The sequence below is a fragment of the Sylvia atricapilla genome, chromosome 19 (assembly GCF_009819655.1).
Source record: "Sylvia atricapilla isolate bSylAtr1 chromosome 19, bSylAtr1.pri, whole genome shotgun sequence".
NCBI classification, from domain to species: domain Eukaryota; kingdom Metazoa; phylum Chordata; class Aves; order Passeriformes; family Sylviidae; genus Sylvia; species Sylvia atricapilla.
The window spans coordinates 3,912,282-3,934,823 of NC_089158.1; the positions used below are offsets into that span (position 1 = coordinate 3,912,282).

The following is a 22,542-nucleotide window of genomic DNA, read 5'->3' on the forward strand; positions in this document are numbered from 1 at the left end:
TAAGACGGTCTCTTTTATCTCCCTCCCCTATTGTCAGCTTTTTATCACAGGTTCTTGGCTCTGTAATTCACCTTCCTCCTCCTGAAAGCAGGTTAAGAGTTTCAGCTGTTAAAATAACACCTTTCCTCTCAGCCAGGCACCTCCTGACTGAGTCTAATTTGTATCAAGAAGAAAAACGCTCAAACTGTCCCAGAGTCTTGGCCACAATTTCTGTGATATATGAGTGCATAAAATCAAATGTGCTCCAAGGGGCTCCTGAGCCTTTCAGAAAAGATGAAATTTGTAAATTTGTAGAAAAGCCAATTAAATTTTAACTTTAAACACAGCCTCAGGGAAGGTTTTTTAGCTCCCAAGTGTAACTTTGTCTTTTTGACAGAGCAGAGGGCACAAGGAGACCTTTTCCAAACGTCCATCCCAAGGAGCCATTCAAATATCCAGATTTGCAACAACACCAGCCCCAGAGGCCCCTGGAAGTGCTGACTGCAATTCCCAAGTGATTCCAGAAATTGGATCTTGGACTGTTCTTACATACAACTACTATGGAAGTATTTGGTATTTTCATTTAAATACACCCCACTATGGGGTGGAAGGTATCTGGGTCCCAGACACTGCACACAAGGCAACTCAAACTGTGCTTTCCCCTTGGGTATAAACACCTGAATTCCCAATCTCCATATTTATCAATAATCCCCATTATTCACTTATTAATAATCCCAGAGCAGCTGTGGCTGCCCCTGGATCCCTGGCAGTGCCCAAGGCCAGGCTGGACATTGGGGCTGGGAGTGACCTGGGACAGTGGGAGGTGTCCCTGCCCATGCCAGGGGTGGCACTGGGTGATCTTTAAGGTCCCTTCTCACCTAAATAATTCTGGGATTCAATAATTAATGAAATATTTCCTCTTCACTGAAGAGTGAGGGCTCTCATTTGGATCATCTGCAGGATGATTCTCAACTTGCACCACCTTCTCCCCTCTTCATACCCTGTGGTTTTAGAGCCTTTTCTGCTGTGGTTCTACATTTCCTGCACGTGGAAATCTGCCAAACCAATTTGGTTTTGACTATTCCTGTCCCCTTTGGAGATCAAAAACATTCTAACATTGAGCTGCAGTTCTCCCCCTGAAAATAACACTTTTTTACTTTTGTATTTTTTAAATAAAATATTTGAGATATCAACTGTTCAGAGATTCAGATGTTTTTCTTCTTGCTTATGAAAAAAAAGAAGTCTCATGCCATGAGCATTTAAAATCATTTCTATCTTAAACCACTTTCAAGTCCTTGGATTCCTCTGCCCAGTGAACCTTTTGAACAGGTTTTCTTGTTTTTCCAGGTTTGTAGAAGTACAATACTCAGAGATGTAGCTTGAACTTCAAAATGAACAAAATCCACTTTCGATCAGAAGACTGTAGCATTATCTCCTTGGTCATACAAAGGGAAATTTAACATTCTGATCACCCACTACAGCTGCAGCAAACAACACAAAACCACCTCCACAATAACATTAATAACCAAATGTTTCAAGAAACAGCATTATTATCTTTCAGATCTTATTGAACCTGACTGGGGAGAGCGTTTATTTATATATTTGGTTTCATAATCACCCCAGGTTCTCTCTTGAGCTCCTTCCCAGACTACCATTAGCATCACTCATCCACACCAGCACAAACACAGTCACAGCATTTGTTCCAGTGCAAAAAAGAACCAGTGGAATCTTTCCCACTTCTCCTCCAACTCAAGCCAACACAACCCTTTTCTTGCTCGAGGCAATTGTACATCTCTGTTCTTCTCATGTCACATCCATTCCTCCTCCTCCTTCCTAACAAGCCTCTAAATAAGTTCCACCTCATTGCCCATTTCTGGGCTTTTCTTTTAGTTTCCTGCATTTGCCACTGCTGTTGTTCCTCTATCCCTCCAGGCATCCTCTGGTTTTCCTGGATTTCCCATTTCTGTTCCTGGTTTTTCCCTCACTGCTGAGCCCACCACGTCCTCTGCCCTGCCTGGACTGGCTGCTCTTCTCTTTGCCACCTCATTATCTGGTTTTATATGATTATCTGTTTGGTTTTCTCTCATGCAATAAACCCAGCAAGCCCACACTGCAGTGCTAATTTCACTTGGAACTCTACCTCTTTGAAATCCTGCTGTGCCTTATTTTAGCTGCCCTACAAAAATGCTGAATGTTCCCTTCACCACTTCCCTGGCTCCAGGGTTGACCCTTTGGCTCCTCATCCTCAAAGTCCCTCTCTATCTCCAGCCCACCCTCAGAAGTCTGTCATCCACCACTGCCTTTACTTCCACTCCCTATAATTTCAGGGAAATGCACAGGAAAAGTGTCTCAAATGCTGGAATCATTTGAACCAGAAAGCACAGAACCATTTCCAGTGTTACACACTCTGTGGTTCTTGTAACTAATCATGATATGGCCATGGGTGAGGGCCCTCCTGTAAATGTTGTGCTTCTGTTGCTCCTACACTTACAAAACAAATCAAAATACCCCAAAACCTCCTAAAAAAAGCCCCTTAAAAGAGACTTGTGCTCTTTGTACTGTTCCAGTGAATTCTGAATGGGAGGGGTTTTGAGCAATCAAGTGCTCAGAGGAATGGAACTGGATGAGCTTTATGGTCCTTTTAAACCCAAACCAGTCTGGAATTCCATGATTTCCACACCTCTTAGTTCACTATAAAACAGTGACAAAGCCAGGTTTTGCTGCCTCCATCCCATACAATGCACGTGATTGACAACCCTTCCTTACAAGCTCTTTCTGAATAGCATTGCTCTAAATCTTTTACAGGGATGGGAAAAGCAATTTATACTCTCATGACCTCTTTTGTCTTCATTTCCAACAGTCACTCCTGACAGTTCTTTACAGCTTTCCAAAATACAGCTGGGAAATGAAAACCAGCAAGTGACATATTCTGCGAGCTGCACTAAATACAAATTCCTTTCTGAGTTGCATTCAAGAAATCACTTTATTTGCTTAACTTCTGGTGTGTGCACAGCCCCAGAGTGATGAGCAGTTACTTTCCTGCTCAGGCTTCAGCACCTCTGAGACTTCCTGGAGCAAAGTGGGGCTGGTGTAGGGCAGTGGATTTGCTGGTAGGAAAACGTTGTGTCTCCAGACAAATTCAGCCTCAGTTTAACAAACTGTTTGGGTGACTTTTCTCACAGTCAGCAGCCACTAAAGATGCAAATTATTTCCAAGTAGTTTCTTGTGGAGATTATTTCTTTGCAAGTGAGATTTCAAGCAGATCTAGTGCATGAAGAGGCATGTCCAGTCCAGTGCAAATGTTGAGAGCCACAGAAGCACATTTACACCAGTGGCTCTTCCTGTGCCTTCCCACCCCATCCATTCTGGAATACACTGTCTTCAGTTCCTCTTCATTACAGCCACTATTCCAACCAAGAATCTGTCATCCTCTCACACATCATATTTCTTCCTCTCCCATCGATTTCTCCTTGCTGCCAGCTCACAAAAAGCAGCAATCTTTCCTCACCAAGAGAACCCTCCTTCTGCCCACAAGAGCACACAAGTGAAAGCAGCAGTTACAAGGAGACCCTGGGAGGCAGGTCAGGGACCCCAAGGATTATTCAATTATATAGCTTAAGCTCTTTAATTTCCAAATTCCCCTCCAAGACAGCCACAATCACTGCCTGGCAATTAACCTGATACTTGCATTGTCTCCCCTTCAGCACAGGCTTGGCTCCCACCAGGAGCAGCAGGGCCTGTCCTCACAGGGTGCAGCTCCAGGCACACCTGGGTGACACTGGGGGTGCACAGACACCCACCTCCCCTCTGGAGAGGGGAAAACCTGCCAAAACTCCTCTCTCATTCTGGAACACCAAAAGCAGGCCAGGCTCTACACAGAGCCACCAGCTCACCTCAGGTTGCTGGGGAAGGACCAGCACAGAGGGGACAGGACACAAAGGACAGGGGTGAAAGGACATGCACCTGAGGAGGGATAAGGAGAACAAACATCAACACTGACATCTGCTGCTGGTTCAGGAGGCTCTGGAGAAGGGACAGGCAGTGGGGCAGCTGACAGGTAGCACACCTGTATCTCAAGGCCAACACCAGCACTGGAAGAACACAGAAGAGCCACCCGTGGACTGTCACATGTGTCACTGTCTTTGTCCAGACAAGGGCAGGTGCTGCTGCTGCTGCAACTGAAGCCAGTGAGGCAACATCGCCAATGAAACACAAAGGACAACCAAACACTACATGGAACACTGATTTTTATGGCTTAATCACACTGCCCTCAGACCCTTCTCCAGCTCATTTGCACCTGGAGCAGCAGAGGATGCTCATCCCAACAGTGTCTGCCTCAGCCCCAGCTCAGAAGGTCCTGAAATATCAACTTGTTTGTATCAGAAAAGGACAAAGGAGGAGACACTGCTGGAAGCAGTGAATGAGTGGGAAGAGCAACCAGACAAACTGCAAATCGATGCTATTTGTGGGAGCAGTGCCAGTGGATGAACTCAGAACACCATGTACTCTTCAAAATTGTTCTAACAACCACCTTCTGCAATCTCCTGTGTGCCAAGTTAACCCCGTGACTGAGGACATCCAGCCCTTCTGCTGTGTGCAAAGAAGAATCCAAAGCTCCCTCTCTCATTTTTTTAATAGATAAACCTATTAAAAAACCAGGAAAGGCTTACACACACTTGTGCATAGAAGCCTTGTGTATCCAGACATGGCTATATGCAAGAGTAGATCTAAAATACAGGTAAAAATGCAATAAGGCTGAGCTTGCTACATTTTGTAGTTAGGGCAGATGGAGTCATGCCACAGGTTCTCCCCAAAGGACTGAGCCTGCACTTTGTAGCAGTGCAATGACAGTCCTGTGGTAGCAGTGAACATCACTAAGGGACAAAAAAGAGGAAGATTAAAGCTAAGAAGGGAATTGGTAGAAGACCAGCCTCCTGTATTTAAGCTTTACTCCCTGTATATGTGTGGTCATAGAGGAGATTTGAAGTTTCCTACATGTTTTGCTGCCCTAAATCCAACATTACAGTCAGAACATCACCAAAAACTATGTCAGAAGCCACTTGAGACACCCACACCAAACACCCACGAGAACTATCACATTTCTCCAGGCCGTTGGAAGAGGATCTGTAAGTGCAATCCCTGGGCAGGCTGTTCCTCTTTGGGTGAATTGTACCTGAACTTCCAGAACAGAAAAAGAGAGAACAACCCATGACGAGCTGCTCAGATACTTCCTAGAAGGGAGATCCCAATTGCTTTTGGCTCAGCTTCACACAAGAGTCCCAAACCTGGCTGGAACCTTATCAGGGACCTTTCCCCACCCTCCACTGCTGACTCTTCCCCCAAAACCCCTTCCTGTCACCTCCACTGGACTCTGCTCCCAGCACTCACTGCCATCCAAGCATTCTAGTACTGATGACAAGGATCACTGTTATCTCTCTCACTCTCTCAGTGGCTTTTATTTAATGATGCTTGCCAAGGGGAAAAAAAAAAAGTTCTATCTAGGAAAACAAAAATTTCTTTTGCCAAGGTTAAAGTGGATGTAATATTAGCCTTTGCTGTTCCTCAGCCAGTCTAGTTCCATGTGGCATACCTCAAAATGGAAGGGAGAAAGGAGGAGGAGGCAAGGGAAGGAAAATGCTGTCCTGCAGGAGGTCAGGAGGTGTATTAAGAGTGAGCTGATAGCTGGAATTATCACAAGAGAGTTCAGCTGGAAGCAGAAGGGAGACACAAAATATCTTAAGGAATGACAGCCTCAGGCAGGAAATCACCTGTCTGGAACCCAGCAGGCCACAGTTTCCATCCCTGCCATCAGAGCTCCTCATACTTTCTAAAAAGAACGTGGCCCAGGATATCAAGCACACAAAGGACTCTGCAGTGATACCTGAGGCAGCTCCACAACACAAATCCAGCTAATTTAATGCCAGACCCTGTCAAAGCTGTGCTGTGGTGTTGCCAAATAGCCAGGAGAACACTGAGCTGCACCACAACCATTTGCAGTTATGGGTCATCTCCAACCTTCAGCAGCTGTTTAGAACTTGGGGCAATAAAAATAAAAGAGAAATTGCTGTGGGTAAGAATGAGAAGTAGCTGTAAAGAACATGAAAAACAGCACTCTCAGCAGCTTCACTCAGGGAAGATCCTTGTAGGAAATCAAGGTTCACTCAGATGTCTCAGATCAGTGACTTGAGTTTACCAAAAACACTCTCAAGATGGGCTTGGGAATCAGGACACAGCTTCTCCTTTCATTCTGACACTAATTCAGTGGTGCAAATGTGAACTCATTCCTCAGGGGTTCCTCTGCCTCCCTTTGGGGCTGGCAAACACTGGGGGTTGGCTGTAGGTGGCTTGGTTGGTTGAGGGTTTCACTTGATGAATTGAATCTTTTTGGCTTTGCTTTTGTTGTTTGTTTTAAATATGAATTCACACCTAAGATGTTGCTAGGAAAATAATCATTTTTAGTCCTATATTACCAAGAGAGAGAGGAAAAGAAGAAAAGAGAACAGTCCCATCCAGGGCCGTGTCTTCCAGCTCTGTTCCTGAACCTCATCCACCTCCAATTCCCTCAACTACAGTCTGTGCACAGTGTGCCTGAGGTGGCAATAATCTGAATTCACCTGAAATAGCTTTGTAGTATTTTACAGCTTCAGCAAATGAAGTAGACGTGGTTTCACAAAATCACAAAAATGCAAAGAATTGGCAAAAAAAAATTCACACGTTTAAAAAAGGCAGAGCAAAGCAGCCCAAATGTGGAGGGTGCAGTGACATTCAGCTGGCTTTGGAGCTGCCTGATAACATTAATACTGATGAAGAACAAAAGTCTGACAAGTGTTATCCTGATACTTCCCTTTGTGTGATTCCTTTGAGGATTACACAGCAATTAAAGATTTCTAACAGTGTTACATTTCCAAAGGACAATGCTCCAATCCCCTGAGGAAATCATAAGCCATTTACAGATTCTTCTTGAATTTCAACTTTTTAGAGAGAAAAAAAGCCATGGACATTTAACTGTCTTAATTAGATGAACAGCTTAACATCTGAAAATATATAAAATGTCTTATCTCTGGAATGTAAAACACGATTTCCTGCCCAGCAGGACCAGTGTGCTGCAGCACTGGCAGCTGAGGGTTCTTTTCTGCAATTTATCCCTGTGTTACAGGAGTCAGTGCACAAATGCCTTTCTGCACTTGTTCAGCAGTTCCTGTACTCACAAGTCACTGTGTGTAGCCCTCCTGACAAGAGGGACACTCTGGTTGCTAAAGAGAAACAGAAAAGGTACTGAATTAATCAAAACATAGCTGCAGCTTCCCCCTTCAGCAGGTATTTTTGAAAGCTGACTGGTTTTGGGTCAGACCCTGCACCCAACAGTGTCCTGGGAGGGGTTACCAGTAAACCCAGCTCTACACAACCTAAAAGCCCAGCTCTGGAAAATATTTGGAGTTACCAGCTGTGTCTGAGGCCCCTGAGACCTGCCTGGCATTCAGTCATCCCCCAACACCGCAGCCATCCTTCAGAACTCCATGAAGACAAAGCGTGGCCTTGCATAAAAACCACATTGCACTGAAGGTTCCATCACCTGCAGCAGTTTGAAGGGTGCAGGCAGTGCACAAACAGCTTCAATTCAGCAGCAGGTTATCCTGAGGGATGCCTCTGATGGGTTTGTTACCTTCTCCTCACCCACTGCTGTCCTCCCAAGAGTGCAAAAAGCAAAGAACACCCACCCTCAACACACGCTTGGAGCTGTGACCCTGTGTTCTGACATCCTACTCTGCAGTTTGGAATAAACCAAGGGATAATTGCCCCAGCCTCAGCAGCACTGCCAGGAACAACAGAACCTGGGCCAGCACCTGCCATTGACAGGCACAAAAATCAAATTAAAAGACTCCTCTCTCACACACAACAAAGTGCTAATAAGATCAAGAGAAAAAGAGTAAAAACTACAATTACCCGTGGTTAACCAAGATCAAAACCAAAACATCAACAAAAGAACTGAGAGACTAAGATAAGCATTTTAAACAAGTAGCTTGGTGAAGAGAAGCTCTTTCAGTCCATCAACACACACTGGGATCACCTGGGCATGGCAGAAGTGATAATAAGATAAAAAAGTGACCCTTTAGCTGGTAGATAAAATTCACATTTCAGTATTTTTCCAGAAGTGTATCTATAGCAAGGGACTACCAAATTAGAAGATTTCCCCTAAATTAGTCAAATTTCAATCTCTAGAAAGCAAGACTTATGTCAACTGTATTTCAGCAGGGAGGGAATTATTTAACAGATAGAACATGGTCCTTTAAAAATTACTTGGATGTTTCAAAATTGAGTTTTGACTTGATTTGACCAGATACAGTGATTGGAGCTGCCACCAACAGGGCCAACAGCAGCCAGCATCCCTCCAAAAAGTCTCCCTGAGAGTTAGTCCTTTCCCCCTGACAGGACTGCCCTTGTCAGCTCTTCAAGGAACTCCACAGGGAAGGAAACTTCAGTTTCTAATCTGCTCTTCTCCCCCTGCCTCGACAGGCCTCAGGAACAGATGCCATTGAGTCAGTGCAGGGAACAAAACAGTTTGAGCCAAAGTTGAGCCCCGGGAGCGCACACACACACTTAAAAATTAACATCTTGTCTGAAGCCCTTCATCTTGCACTGCTCTGCTTCTACCGGCAGAAATGGCAGAGCCTCATCTCTTATGCAAATGGCACGTGGCATTTTAAATGCTCTGACACAGAGGCAGTAAACAAAAAGCCAGTGACTACAGACTCTAGTGTTTTCTTAGTGCCCACAATTACTGGTGACATGGGAGGGTCTCAGAGGCATTCAGGGAGGATCAAGCCACCAGTTCACCAAAAAAAACCAATTACCAACACCAACTGCTGCTTTCATTCCCTGCAAGCATGCAGAACCCCAATTATGTTAATGTGGGGGGAAAAAAAACAAACCCAACCTTTCAGCAGGTTTTTAAAGGTTTATAACAGATTTCACAGAAGGGGATAAACAAAACTTCTTAAAAGCAAAAATATCATTTTGCTAATGCCCTCTGAAATAATGCTGGCGTTCTTCACAGATCCTCCCCCATGTTTGCAAAAGGCAGCCAGAGCATGGAGACACTTCCAACAAATGGCAGTGTGAGTCAGTGGGACTGGGAGCTGTGGGCAGGAAGGAGATGACAACGTCCACAGAGTCACTAAAGTCTCCAACATGATTCATGACATAACATGGATCCAAAACAGTGACTTGTGCTTTAGGCACAAACTGCCATGGGTATTTCTGTACCCCTGCCTGGGCACTCACCAGCAAACAAGGCACTGTTACAGCAAACAGAGCCCAGTCCATCCAGCAATCCACCTCCTCCTTCCTGCCCAGAGAAACAGCTGGGCCAGCCTGGAAAAACCAGCACAGTCCTTGCACAGGAGGTAGAGTTTAAGCTATTTCACAGAACCACTGAAATGTAAAAAAGCTTGGGTGGGAAGAGACCCTAAAACCCACCCCATTCCTGCCATGGTAGGGACACCTTCCACTCTCTCAGGGTGCTCCAAAGCCCCATCCAGCCTGGCCCTGGACACTTCCAGGGATCCAGGGGCAGCCACAGCTTCTCTGGGCACCTTATGCCAGGGCCTCAACACCCTCTGAGCACCATATGTTGCCCTGCCACTCAAAACTGCTTTCAGAAAATAGAACAGGTCTGTTTTTAACCTGGGAGCTCTGCAAAACTCCAGGAGCTTGACAGTGAAAAGCTGCAGATCACCACAGGCAGAGAAAAGCAGGAAAATAGCTGGATGTGACAAAACTGAGAAACCCTTCTTCACACACCAAAAGGCCTCACACCATTGTGGTTAGTCACAAAAGATGTCAGCTTTAGTTCCCGTCAAACCATGTCATTTTACCTTTAATGAGGTATCCCAAAGAAAGGAAGAAACCAATAAAATTTGTGGATGTGCTTTAGCACATTCCAGCATAGACCTGCTTCTCCAAACACAATCCCAAGCCAACACAACCCCTCAGCCAGAGCAGAACTGAGTGTGGGAAGAGATCCTTAAATACTGTGCACGTGGAAGTATCAAATATGGGGCAAGCAGCAGCCCAGCTCAGCCCTGTCTCTGCTGGGAGCAGCACCAGAACTGCCTCATGAACTCCAAGGGCAAAATTTTGGATCAGCTCTCCAAGGGGAGCCTTGACTCCTCCCCCTTCATTCCTATAAAGAAGAATTTCTTCCCATAGAACTAATCCCACTTCACAAGTTTTCTAGCTTCAGAGCTATGCTAATTCTGCCTATAAACAGATACACATTCAGTGTTTAGTTTTCAGCTCAGAAAGCAGGAAAGGGCCTGAAGAACAAGCTCAGAACTTCAGAAGTCTTCTGATTTTAAATATAAAAACTAAACAAGCAGCGCATATTTATGACTCCTATTTCTGCTGTTAACTAGGTCTAAGATATAAAAAATGAACATAAGAGAGACATTAAAGATGGATAAATACTACAGTTTTGAAATAAATAGTTGTTTTAATAGCTATAATAATTACACACTCCCTGAAAAACCTGACAAAGCTCTGAAGGCAGCTCTGCTATATCTGAGGAGGTTGGACTAGACAGTTCCAGGGGCAGCTCATGCAAACTGAATCCTCCAATGGTACTAAATTTATTCAAACCTCCAGTTAGCGCACATAACCTGCAAGTCCTCCAGCCCTGATCCAACAGGCTGCACTGCTGTCTCTGGGAGAAAAGTAACCCATGGCACAGAGGAGCACTGGGCAGGACCTGCTGGTTTGGCAGTGACCTTTTTTGGGTTTATCTTTCTTTTCAAACCAAGCTTAAGAACCCCATTCACCAACTGCTATACAAACTTCCCCCAGGCAGAAGGGAGTGATTCCACCATTGTAACTGGAAAGCCCTGAAGATGAACAGGGGATGGGAGCAGGGCTGTGTGTGTTTGGAGTGGGGTAAATTGCTGGGAAAGCTGAGACAGGAAAAGCCTACAAATATGATTGCCTGGCAAGGGATACTAAAATTATAAAAGCTGTGTGTGAAATAGAAATGAATGCTGGTTTTGAGATGTAGGCATGGCAGGCAGGGGCGCAGCGATCAGCTGCTGATGGGTTGGGTGACAGCAAACAAAGGGGCTCCAGGGAATAGCCCCCAAAGGTGTCCGGGAAAAGGTAGGTAAGAAAAGTAGTCTGTAGAGTTTAGAATACAGAATGATATTCACACAGAATGATATGGTAATACAGCAGTTCTCACAGGCTGTGTGCAGAGTCTGTAGGTTCTGTATGTCACACCGGTTGGTCTGTGCAAATCAGAATATTCCACACAAAAGGAGATATAATGGATTGGAACAAGGACCTCGCCCTCTTACATCTCTTACCTCCTCCTCTTCCCTTTCTCTCTTACACCTCTTGCTTTACTCTCTTACCTGACCTCGCTCACCTCCCTTACCCCTGTCACCTCTCTCACCTGCTCTCTCCTCTTGGCTCTTACTCCTTCCCCCTCTCTCTCTCTCTCCTTGGGGCTTCCCTTCAGCCCAGGCTGGTGGCTGGAGGCCCAGCCCTGTGACCCACCACCCTCGCAATAAACCCACGTGTTCTAGAAGTGTCTCAGGTTTGCAGAGCTCCCTCTCCCTGCCGTGCACAGCTGTTCCTACAGCAGCTGGAAGGCCCTGTGCCCCTCTCACCACTCCGATGAGGTCTCCCCGGCCGTACTCCCCGGTCAGGTGCTTCTTGCCGTCGTCCATGCGCAGCACGGAGCGCAGGCGGCCGTTCAGCACGATGTACGTGCAGTCGGACTTGTCACCCTGCCTGCAGGGAAAAGAACCAACAGCCACCATCAAGGAAGTGTTCCCTGCCTCAGTAAATGCACCTGGAGGTTTGGAATAAGTTAGTAGGTTTTTGTTTTTTTTCCTGCTCGGTTTGGAAGATTGCAGGAAAAGGGTTTTAATTGGCACGTAACAAGCAAATGGAAAATGGAGCAGGAACTTGTTAAAGGGTGACTGGAAAAAGGTTTAATGTGTAAATGTCCAGACTGTGCACAGTTAGCCGAGATAAGGAGTGACAGGACAAAAGGGAATGGCTTCAGACTGAAAAAAGCAGGTTTGGATTGGATATTGGGCAGGAATTGTTCCCTGGCAGGGTGGGCAGGGCTGGCACAGGGTGCCCAGAGCAGCTGTGGCTGCCCCTGGATCCCTGGCAGTGCCCAAGGCCAGGCTGGACATTGGGGCTGGAGTGACCTGGGACAGTGGGAGGTGTCCCTGCCATGGCAGGGGGTGGGACTGGATGATCTTTAAGGTCCTTTCCAACCCAGGCCAGTGTGGGGTTCCATGTCAGGACTGGAAGGGGATGACCAGGCTGTGAGCAGCCCCAAGGGGACACCACAGGCTCATTGCTGGTTACTCAGGAGCTTGTTCCCCCTGCAAGGTCAATGTGGATGTGCAGAGGAATTCTGCAGGTCAAAGAGCAAGACCCTCAAGTGGCTTCAGATTTGGTGACACACCTTTGTCTACCAAGAACTTTTTTGTTATATCCAGCTGGCACAATTAGGAGTGCTGCTGGGAATGCCACACTTCTGGTGGTGGAGTTAAAACAAATGCAAAGAATTCCAGAAGATTTTAACAAGACACTGACAGCTAGGAGTGTTTTGATGCACAGAGTAATCCAAAACTTCCATTGGCATTGGTGCTGCAGGTATGGTTATAAAAATTACAATTATACAGATCATGTTCTAAATGAGACTGTTCCTCTCCCGACACTGCAGCAACCATGTAACAGCTCAACTGCATCCAAGTACATATCCATAAAACTAAGTTTTCCCAAGGTAACTTTTGCCACTTAAACACAAAATTCCTGTTTTCAATTTACTGCTGAATAAGCCTAACTGAATTACCTTTGAGTTTTGCTGTTTGTTTCAGAAAGGCTGAAAACCCCTGAGCAATAGATCTTCATGCCCTCAACAATGCAGAAACTACCACCAGAACATGGAATTGTGTCTTAACAATTATATCACTTAAAAAGCTAGCCAAGAAAACAGAAGCTATGAGGAACAGTATAGAACAATTTAGCAACATGTAGAGACAATAGACTGAAGCAATGTTGAAGGTACTGAAGAAAATAATCTCAAAATAGGCAAACAAATAAATCCTATGGAATGGTTGATAAATGCAGCCTGAGGTTCTCATTTTACACATCTCCAAGAGAGCACATAGCTCATGAAGTAGGAAAATTTCAACAAATATACAATTTTGTCCACATCTCACCTGTAAACAGCTCGTCCAGCCTCGACTTCCATCCAGTCCAGGGCGAAGTCAATTTGCCTGACAAAGGGGGACATCCTCTTCACAACAGTGTGGGCCACCCCTAGCACCACACTGGGCTGCTCCCGCATAATCCTGAGCAAAAAGGGAAGTGTTATTGATCCACCTCCCCACAAGAGCAACAGCTGCCCACAGGCACCACATCCCGGGGCAGCTGGGCAGCAATTCCCAGGTCACTCCCCATTCCTGCCACCACCACTCTCACCAGGGACTCTGACAAAACATGGGGCTGCCCAGCTTCCAAGCCAGCCCAAGTGAAATGACACTGTCCTAGAAGCAGGATGCCAGTCCTGCTGCCTGGCCCAATTCCCTTCTCCCAGTGCAGCAGGACGGGCAGGAGCCATGTGAGCTCTTGTGTATGTGCCACCCTCCTCATTTCCCCCTCACACAGGTGTCTCATGACTCAGGAAAATGTTCATCCTGTCCCCAGGATCTCTCCTCCCTGCTGTTCTGCCCATCTCAGTCTCTTGCTCGTGCTCAGTTTCCCCCACATATAACATCAGAATCTTTTCATATGGAAAGTCTGATGAGCTTAAAAATAAAACACCTGCTCTGCATTTCAAATACTCCCTTTCTCCTGTTGCAAAGACCAAAAAGACCTGAAATATCTTCTAACAAAGCTCCCAATCCTCACACTGAATGTTTTTAGCCATGCTTAAAAGTCTCTAATATTAAAGGCACCGTGTAATTCAGTATGTTCCTCAAACTGAAAAACGGAGAAGGTTCTGCCAGGACAACCTCAAACTCCACACTGACTGTGAGGCCTAGGAAAATCATTCTCACAGACACCTGGGAACTGCTCAGGAATGTCTAATTTCTCATTCTTTTTAGAAAGATTTCACCCTGTCACTGTGGGAGTGAGCACTCAAATACCTCCTGAAGCACTCCCAGGGGTGAATGGATCACACACATCAGGTTGTTCTACCTGCTAGAGCAGCTTATCTTTGCTGTTCCTGTGCAGCACCAAGGGCAGACTACTAAAAAATAAGTTATTTCACAAGAGAGGTAACAACTCACAAAGAAGCAGACTCATGTCTGCAGCTCCAGAATGAGAAGTGCACACAGAAATATGAGGGAGCTGCATGAAACCTGCTCATGGACAAGCTGCTGCTTGCTCCAAGCAACCTGCAGCAACCTGCTCCCCATCCAGCCTGGCCAGGAACACTGCCAGGGATCCAGGGGCAGCCACAGCTGCTCTGGGCACCCTGTGCCAGCCCTGCCCACCCTGCCAGGGAACAATTCCTGCCCAATCTCCCATCCAGCCCTGCCCTCTGGCAGTGGGAATCCAATCCCCCTTTTTTCCTGGCACTCCAGACCCCTGTAAGTTGTCACTCTCCATGTTTCTTGTTAGGCCCCTTCAGGCCCTGCAAGGCCACCCTGAGCTCACCCAAAGCTTCTCCTCTCCAGGTGAACACTCCCAGCTCTCCCAGCCTTTCCTCCCAGCAGAGCTGCTCCATCCCTCTGATCCCCCTGGGGCCTCCTCTGGATCTCTCCAGCAGCTCCAGGTCCTTGCTGTGCTGGCCCAGGGCTGGGGCAGCTCTGCAGCTGGGCTCTGAGCTGGGCACAGGGGCACAGGGGCACAGGGGCACAGGGGCACAATCCCCTCCCCTGCTGCCCAGGCTGGGGCTCAGCCCAGGGCAGGGGGCTCAGGGCTGGGGCAGCTCCAGCTCTCACCCACAGCAGCCCCAGGTCTCTCTCCCAGGCTGCTCCCTCTGCTCAGCCCAGCCTGGATTGATCCTGGGGCTTGTCCTGGCCCAGGGGCAGCTCCAGCCCTTGGACTGATGAAACTCCTGAGATTCCTTGCTTAGTTTCCTGCATCCAGGTTCCCTTCACAAGGAAGGTGCCAGATTGGTAAGAAAATCTCCTCAGGAGACCCTGTCAGGAGGGAGCTCTCTGAGCACAAATCATGTCAGCTTTGTATCTAACCTCACCCCTAAACAACAGAGCAAAGGAGAAAAGTCTGAAAGGAGCACTGCCACTCTTTGCTCTCTAACTAGATTACAGTTCTTGTGGACCACTGTAACCTGGCAGAATCAGAGAAAGCCCAAGCAGAGATTCACAATCCAAGACTGTGACAACACAAGCAAACTCACCAGGAGCTCTGCACTGCCTGGATGTGGCACAGAAACTGCCCTGAAGTCTTTAAACATCAGCACCCTCTTTCATTAGTGCCACTGCTTCAGCCCCAGAGCTGTGAGAGACTGGAATTGTCCAGCACACATGGAGCTTTCCCTGCATACTGCTCTCCTCAGCCAGAGCTCCAATTGCTGGTTTTGCAATAATGAAGCCTCTAATTTCAGCCAAAAGCCCTGAAACTGAAAGGGCAGAGACCCACAGGCACATATCCCTATTTCATGTTGAACTCACCCCACTCATACCTCTGCACTTGAATGTCTACAAGGTCAGTTAAACCGAACACCAACTCTTACATTTGGAACACTTGAAAATCCAGCCAGCAAACACTATCATCAAGGAGCAGGACAGCTTTTCTCTCCTGATCCTCTTCTCTTGCCCTGGTTTTTCCATGCCATCCCACCATCCTGACCAAGATACCAACAGACAAACGGAAAACACCCAGTGCTATCCCCCTTCTCAGCAGATTCAAAAGTTAAATAAAGCTCCTAAAAATTCCTGGATGGTTTAGCTCATTGGTTTTACTCCACTTGCTTATTCAGCCCTCAAAGTTTCTTTCCACACAGGCTATCTGCTATCACCAGTAAAAGCCATTTACTCTTTTCCTCTCTCACAGTATATATCTTCATACTTAATGCATTCAAAATGCAAACTAACAGGCTTCTTTTACTTCCCCCTGGAGCCCTCATGGCCCCCAGTGCCATGCAAGTTCTACAAGAGAATTAATACAGAAGGTGAGATCCAGCCCTATCCAGTATAAGAGAAAAGAGGGTTTTTTTCCCCCATTATCAACCTAGTTTTCTTCCTCTCACATGGGCATTTACATCCTTGCCCTTCTATTTGCCACATGCCTGGCACTGGGAAAATGAAAATCCAAAGCTCTGTACTACAGAGGTTTCTGAAGGAACTTTGAGAATCCTTTACTAGAAAGCTCACCAACTACAACAATAAGGGCTAAGTAGTTCCTGTGAAAGTCTGGAGCTTCTGCGGATATTCTTGGGGATGTGGCTGCAATGGGATTTTCAGCTTAGCTGGCAAGACCAAATAAAAATCAAAGCGTTCCTGCTTCTCTGGCAAGTGCACATGATTAAGCCTCCAAACTGTGAAATTTACAGAAGCAGAAAATGTGAGAGAGCCACTGGTAGCACAAATCCTGAATTTATCCCCTCAGGAGATCCTGGTGACAACTTGATTCCCGTTTTGCAGGAGCTGCCACAGGGGCACTGCACACCGAGAGCAGCGGCTCCCAAAGCACTGCAGGCACATCCCATGGAATTACACCATGGAATTACCCCTGCATTCACCACACCATCAACTTGTGCCACCCCTGCACTTGCACTCTCCATCTACAGCCAGCCATTTCCTCTTGGGAGCACCACAAAACAAGCTCCTATCAAGAAGTTCCAGTGAGAAGGATTTAATCCAACATTCAACACTCAATTCTCCACCCCAGGCTCCTTCCATTACTCTTTTCCTCATGACAACTATTGACCATGTGCTTTCTGCTTCCTCTTCTCATTAATTATTGAGAAAAAACACATACAGTGCTCCAGGGCAGTGGAGAGGAAAAGAAGAAACACATGTGACAGGAAAAGAAGAATGCAATATTGGAGAATAATTGTCAAATTCCACCTAGTCTGTAAGCTAAGAGAAAAACGAGCAAATTAAGACAAAAATAATTCCTCTGAGATTCCGGGCAAAGGAGAAAGCTGAACATCGTGGAACTACGAACACAGAATTTACATAAAAATGGCAAACAGAACCACATCCTCTTTTATTAACAAGTTTTGCTTTCTCATAGAGTTCAAAGCAAAAATGAACCAGTAGAAGGAGCTTGATGCTTTTCAAAGCCTTTCTCCAACGTCACTTTTAAATATGGGCCCAGGAGTCAGAATTGCCATAAAGCCTGGGGTTCAGGACAAACTGTGAAGATGAAATGCTGGAATATCACAAAGCTTGTAAAATGGAGAGAACAGATAACAGACTTCAAAGGAGAAAAAGAAAGATTTGGAAAGGACCCAAAAGTGATGATGAGGTGGTACATTGATGGGTCTTGATCCCTGACTGGTAAGCCATTAATGGAAGCAGAAAGGCAAGCTGGAATAAACAGGAGGTACCTTAGTTCTTGAGAGAGAAGAGAAAGCTCAGGAAAATGAGCTTCAGTAAATGAGAGAGAAGCCAGCCCTGAGTAGGAAAAAAAAAAACATGAAAAGAAAAAGGAGGAAAAGGTGGAATCTGCCTGGCTGGCTGAGACAACATAATGAAATTTCAAGTCAGAAACAAGTAGGAAAACAACAGCAGGAAAGGACAGAGAGAAAAAGCGGCCATTTAGAAGAAATAGCCTGGTACCACATGGAATGGCACAAGTGGGAAGCATCTCTCAGAAATTAGGCCAAAGAGTTGACAACCACTTCAGAGCCTGGGAAAAACACAGCTCATCAACAAGCACCTGCTGAGCACAGCACATTGAGCTGCACAGCCAGGCAGCCTCCTGCCTGGGCTGGGAAAACAGAAACCCCACAACAAGGATTCAGGGGTAGAGCTGATCAGGAATACAAACAACTACAATTATTTAGAAAGCAGGGAGTTATGCAGAGATAGACAACATCACAGTGGCCCACAAAACACAATCACCCCCCAGAAGTCCTCCATGTAACTCAGGACTTATGGTATGTTCCAGAAGCTGGAAAAGGAGATTATCACAGGAAATCGTGCACTAGACACAAATCACGTGTGTGAACTAATTGTAACTCTAAATGACAGGATCACAGAATAAATCAAGGGCATTAATCATTATTATTGGCAACAAGGCTAACCACAGTCAGCATTTCGGATTTTTAATTCCCTATATTCCTCTTTAAGCATTAAGTCCCAAGTCAAATGCTACTTCCAAGGTCCGGGAAGGAACCTTGCACAGGGGAATAATTCTTTAACCTACTCTATCAGTGAGCATTAAAAACTCACAGTTACACCCAGACCAATCACTCACAACACCCCCAGCTCCCTGGCTCTGTCTGGGAACAGAACTGGGGAGGTTTCCTAGCAAAAAGGAAAAATGAATCCAAGAGGAAAGGCCCAGGCCTTTTCCTGCCCGAGCAAAGCAGCAGCTAACACAGCAAACTGCATGCTCTGGGCAAACTTTCTTATTTGGATTATGAAGTATTTGAATCTTGGGCCATGATTCCTACCTCCTTGGGTTAAGTGCTTAATAGGCCTTGAACAAAGATGCCACAATTTAATATTTCCATGTTCCCTGAATTGCTTCTTGCTGGAGTTAAACCACCTGATAGAGAGACCACAGCTCATCCAGGTACCTAAACCCACCCCATAAAAACACGGTTTGATATGGGATGCACCTGCATCAGCACAGACATTCAACATTTGGATTGAAATCATGGAATCATTACAGCTGGAAAAGACCAGCAAGATCTACAAGTCCAAGCTTTAACCGAATAACCCCAGGCCCACTAAACCATACCACAAAGTGCCACATCTTAGACACATCTTAGGTGGTCACATGGTTTTTGAACACTTCCAGGAATAGTGACCCCACCACTGCCAGAGCAGCCTGTTCAGATGTCTGACCACCCTTCCAGTGAAGAAATTTTCCCTAAAATCCAACCTGAATCTCCCCTGGCCATTCCCTTTCCTCCTGTCCCTGTTCCCTGGGAGCAGAGCCCAACCCCCCCGGCTGTCCCCTCCTGTCAGGGACTTGTGCAGAGCCACAAGGTTCCCCCTGAGCCTCCTTTTCTCCAGGCTGAGCCCCTTTCCAGCTCCCTCAGCCTCTCCTGGGGCTCCAGACCCTTCCCTGGACATGCTCCAGCCCCTCCATGCCCCCTCCTCTTGCAGTGAGGGGCCCAAAATTAAACCCAGAATTTGATGTATAGTCCCCCCACCTGCACCCAGCACAGGGAGATGGACACTACTTTGGTCCTTTGTTCAAAAGAGTCATAAAAAAATTCTAAAAACGACATTAAAAACCCCAGGTCCATGTATGTTTGAATGGCAGAACTCACTCATAGAAATGGGACTTGGAGATGGAGAGGAAGCTGCAGTCTCTGTTGGCCTTGATGGTGAAGATCAGTGGCTCCCCAGTGAGGACAGCGAGCTGGCCCACGAGCTCCCCGGGGTGGGTGATGAAGAGGCAGGTGTCCTCCTCAGAGTCAATCTTCCTCTGGTACACGTGGAGCATCCCCGAGACCACAAAGCAAACATTGACATCCTGGAGTAAATGAGGGAAAAAAAAAAAAAAACCTCAATAAAAATCCCCCAAGATTTTAAAAGCAATTATCCCAGTGACAGCGCTATCACGACCAATCTGCTTCCCAGAAAGTTCCCCTATAGCTTTTGAACAATGAGGTGGTAAAATAAGATACAATAGTGAATTATTAAAAGCAGGTTATGAATATTTAAAACTAAGCAGGCACAATATTAAAAAATGGGTTTGTCTTTGGGTGGTTATGAAAAATGAAGGCTGCATCTTCAAGATATCAAGGAATAACAACAGAATTGGGAGTGGAGAAGATAATGAGGAATCACAGCTGCAGGATGAGAGGCATGGCAGGTCAGCAGAGCAGAACCCAGCAATGGAACTGGAGCTGCCCATCATCTGCTTTGCTTAAGCTCCTCTATTTACACAGGATTATTATAAATGAAGCTTGTTATATCCTAAGCACACTTTGCTATAAACGAATAATGCTGGATTGGTTTTGTATGAGGGCTTTACTGCAATTGAGTGGCATCACAAAAGCCCAAAGTGCAGGGTGTGAGGAAAGGCTTCCCAGTCCCCACAGCTCCCGAGGAAGGATGAAGGTGGGACACTCCAGAGGTCCATCAGGGCTGACAACACCCAGGCAGCAGATTCCCACTCTGGCTCTGGCTGCAGCACCAGCCCTGTGTGCAGGAAGGCAGGTCCAGAGCTGGGGGTGTTTCACCTCCAGGAGAGATGGCCTGGGGAGGACAGGTGGGAATGTTCCATTTGCCATCAGTGTGTATGAACACCTCCTGGAGGGGCACAGACTGAGCCAGACTCACCTGATCTCCCTGCCTGGACAGCACAGTGCCAGCAGTGACCTGATGCAGTGTCACTTTGCCGTTCAGCAATGCAGGATTCTGGAGAAGAAAGGGGAGGGAGGTACAATTTACTGCTCTGTGCACAGGTAAAGGTCCCAGAATGTGAGGAAGCACCCAAATAAATCAAGTAAGAATAACAGTTAAGACAATGTTATATGTACTTGAATCTCTTTAAAATATGCCACCTATTTTTGTATTTCTCTACCCACCAGACATTTCTTCCAGAAGAGAAAAAGAGGTTTGATGCATTTTAATTGATCACACTTGGGTTCTTAAGGATTTTCTATTTATCAGTTTTCCCCCAGATTCTTTAAATGGTCCATAATGGAAAGAGATCAGCTGTACCAGCTGGCAAGAAAATCACAAAAAAGGAAAGTGAAACTAGAAGATGCTCTCTGCATCATGGAGTAACAGGACAAGATGATCCAACAGTGGCTTTGTCCCAGCCCAGCCCTGGGCACACAGCTTGGCTGTGCTGTACCTGCAGAGCAGATTTTCAGACACACAGTAACAACAAAAGCTTCCCCAAGCTCATGAACTCCTGTGCTTAGGCAGAGAAAAGTGGGAATTTCAATCCCAGCCCAAAAGCACATGGGAGCAAAGGGTCTTCCCAAAAGCCACCCTCAGTCTGGACTCAGGAGCTGTCAAGGAGCTGAGCTGGCTGAGCCCAAAATTCCTTTGATCCAAACATTGCTTTCACCACCATAACGCTGAGCACACAACAGACAACCAAACAGGCATAAAGAGACTTTTCTTCCCATCTCCAAGAACTGCCCACACAATCTGGGCTCCTGTGTGCAGTTGGGATCAAACCCTGATGCTTCAGGCCACCTTTGCTTTGGCATAACTTTCACCCAAAGGAGCAATCAGAGAGTCACAGACTGGTTTGGTTTCAAAGGGAAAAAAGCTCATCCAGACCAGCCAGGGACATCTTCCACTATCCCAGGCTGCTCCAAGCCCTGTCCAGCCTGGCCTTGGCAGCTTCTCTGGGCACCCTGTGCCAGGGTCTCACCATGCTTCAAATAAAGAATCTCTTCCCAGTATCTAGTGCCAGCCTTCAGCTTAAGGCCTTTCCTCCTTGTCCTGTCACTCCATGCCCACAGCCCCTCTCCAGCCTTTCTATAAATCTTCAGAAGTTCCACATTTTGTCACCAGCCCTGAATGGGGCAGAGAACGAGGCTCAGTGATGAGTTAGGCTGAAGAGAGGAGCACAGTCCTGCCTCTCACAGCTTCCCTGGGTATTTGGCTGTGCCCAGGCTCTGCCTCAGAGGCAGCAGCACTAAGAGCTGCACTCAGAGGAAGAAGCAATTGAGCACAAGAGCAGAGCAGACAGAATGTGACCCCAGTCATCAACTCCATTCCAGCAGGAAATCAGCACAGCAGAGATGTAAACACTCCACCAGCGTAATTGTTCTGCCAGGCTGGAATTTTTCCATTTTGGGTTGAAAAAAAAATAGTGCTGGGAAAATAATCACAATTATTCTTTACACCTACTGCTGATAAAAAGAACATATTTTCATCAAAAATAGTTTTATTAAAGCCAATCTGTTTCATGGGAACATATCCAGTGCAGAGAACCTGACAAGCACCTGTCAAAATATTTCAGTTCAGCAATAGCAACTCAACTAATTTCTATAATGTTTTTTCTATATTTAGACATTTATGGCTGTATAGTATTATCTGTTCTTAAAGCCAAAGTTGTAACTCTGAAAGTACCTCTCAGCAGGGGAATACAAGCTCCCTCATGAGCTCTACTTATCAAGTGCGTTTTCAGGCTGCATCAGCTCAAAAAAAAAAAATTTGCTGCAAAGATTTTCTTCATGTCTAAGACTACTTAAGTATTGGGATAGATTGTAGTCAGAGCTGTGAAAGCCTCAGCATTGGAGATCTTTAAGAACAGCTTAGCCAAAAACCTGCCAGAAATGACTTAGCAGTATCTGACTGTGCCTCGGGCATGGAAGGGACTCAGTGACCTCCAGGCAGACCTTGGTATCCTCTTTGCTGTGCTGTTACTGCCCCATTAAGCAATAAAAGAGCTGACAAATAAAATCCATCCTGTCTCTGAAGC

At 46.2% G+C, this 22,542-nt stretch overlaps 1 protein-coding gene across 2 annotated transcripts in view; it reads right to left on the bottom strand.

Annotated features, from left to right (window-relative positions):
* The window catches only part of PNPLA7 (patatin like phospholipase domain containing 7), a 122,917-nt gene that overhangs the window by 74,946 nt on the left and 25,429 nt on the right, over positions 1 to 22,542 (bottom strand). For both annotated transcript variants that reach the window (XM_066332522.1, XM_066332523.1), the window contains 4 exons: positions 20,436 to 20,513; positions 19,418 to 19,623; positions 13,212 to 13,343; positions 11,637 to 11,760 (listed from right to left, as the gene is read on the bottom strand). In XM_066332522.1, the coding sequence (XP_066188619.1) occupies positions 11,637 to 11,760; positions 13,212 to 13,343; positions 19,418 to 19,623; positions 20,436 to 20,513 (540 nt within the window). The remainder of the gene's footprint in view (positions 1 to 11,636; positions 11,761 to 13,211; positions 13,344 to 19,417; positions 19,624 to 20,435; positions 20,514 to 22,542) is intronic.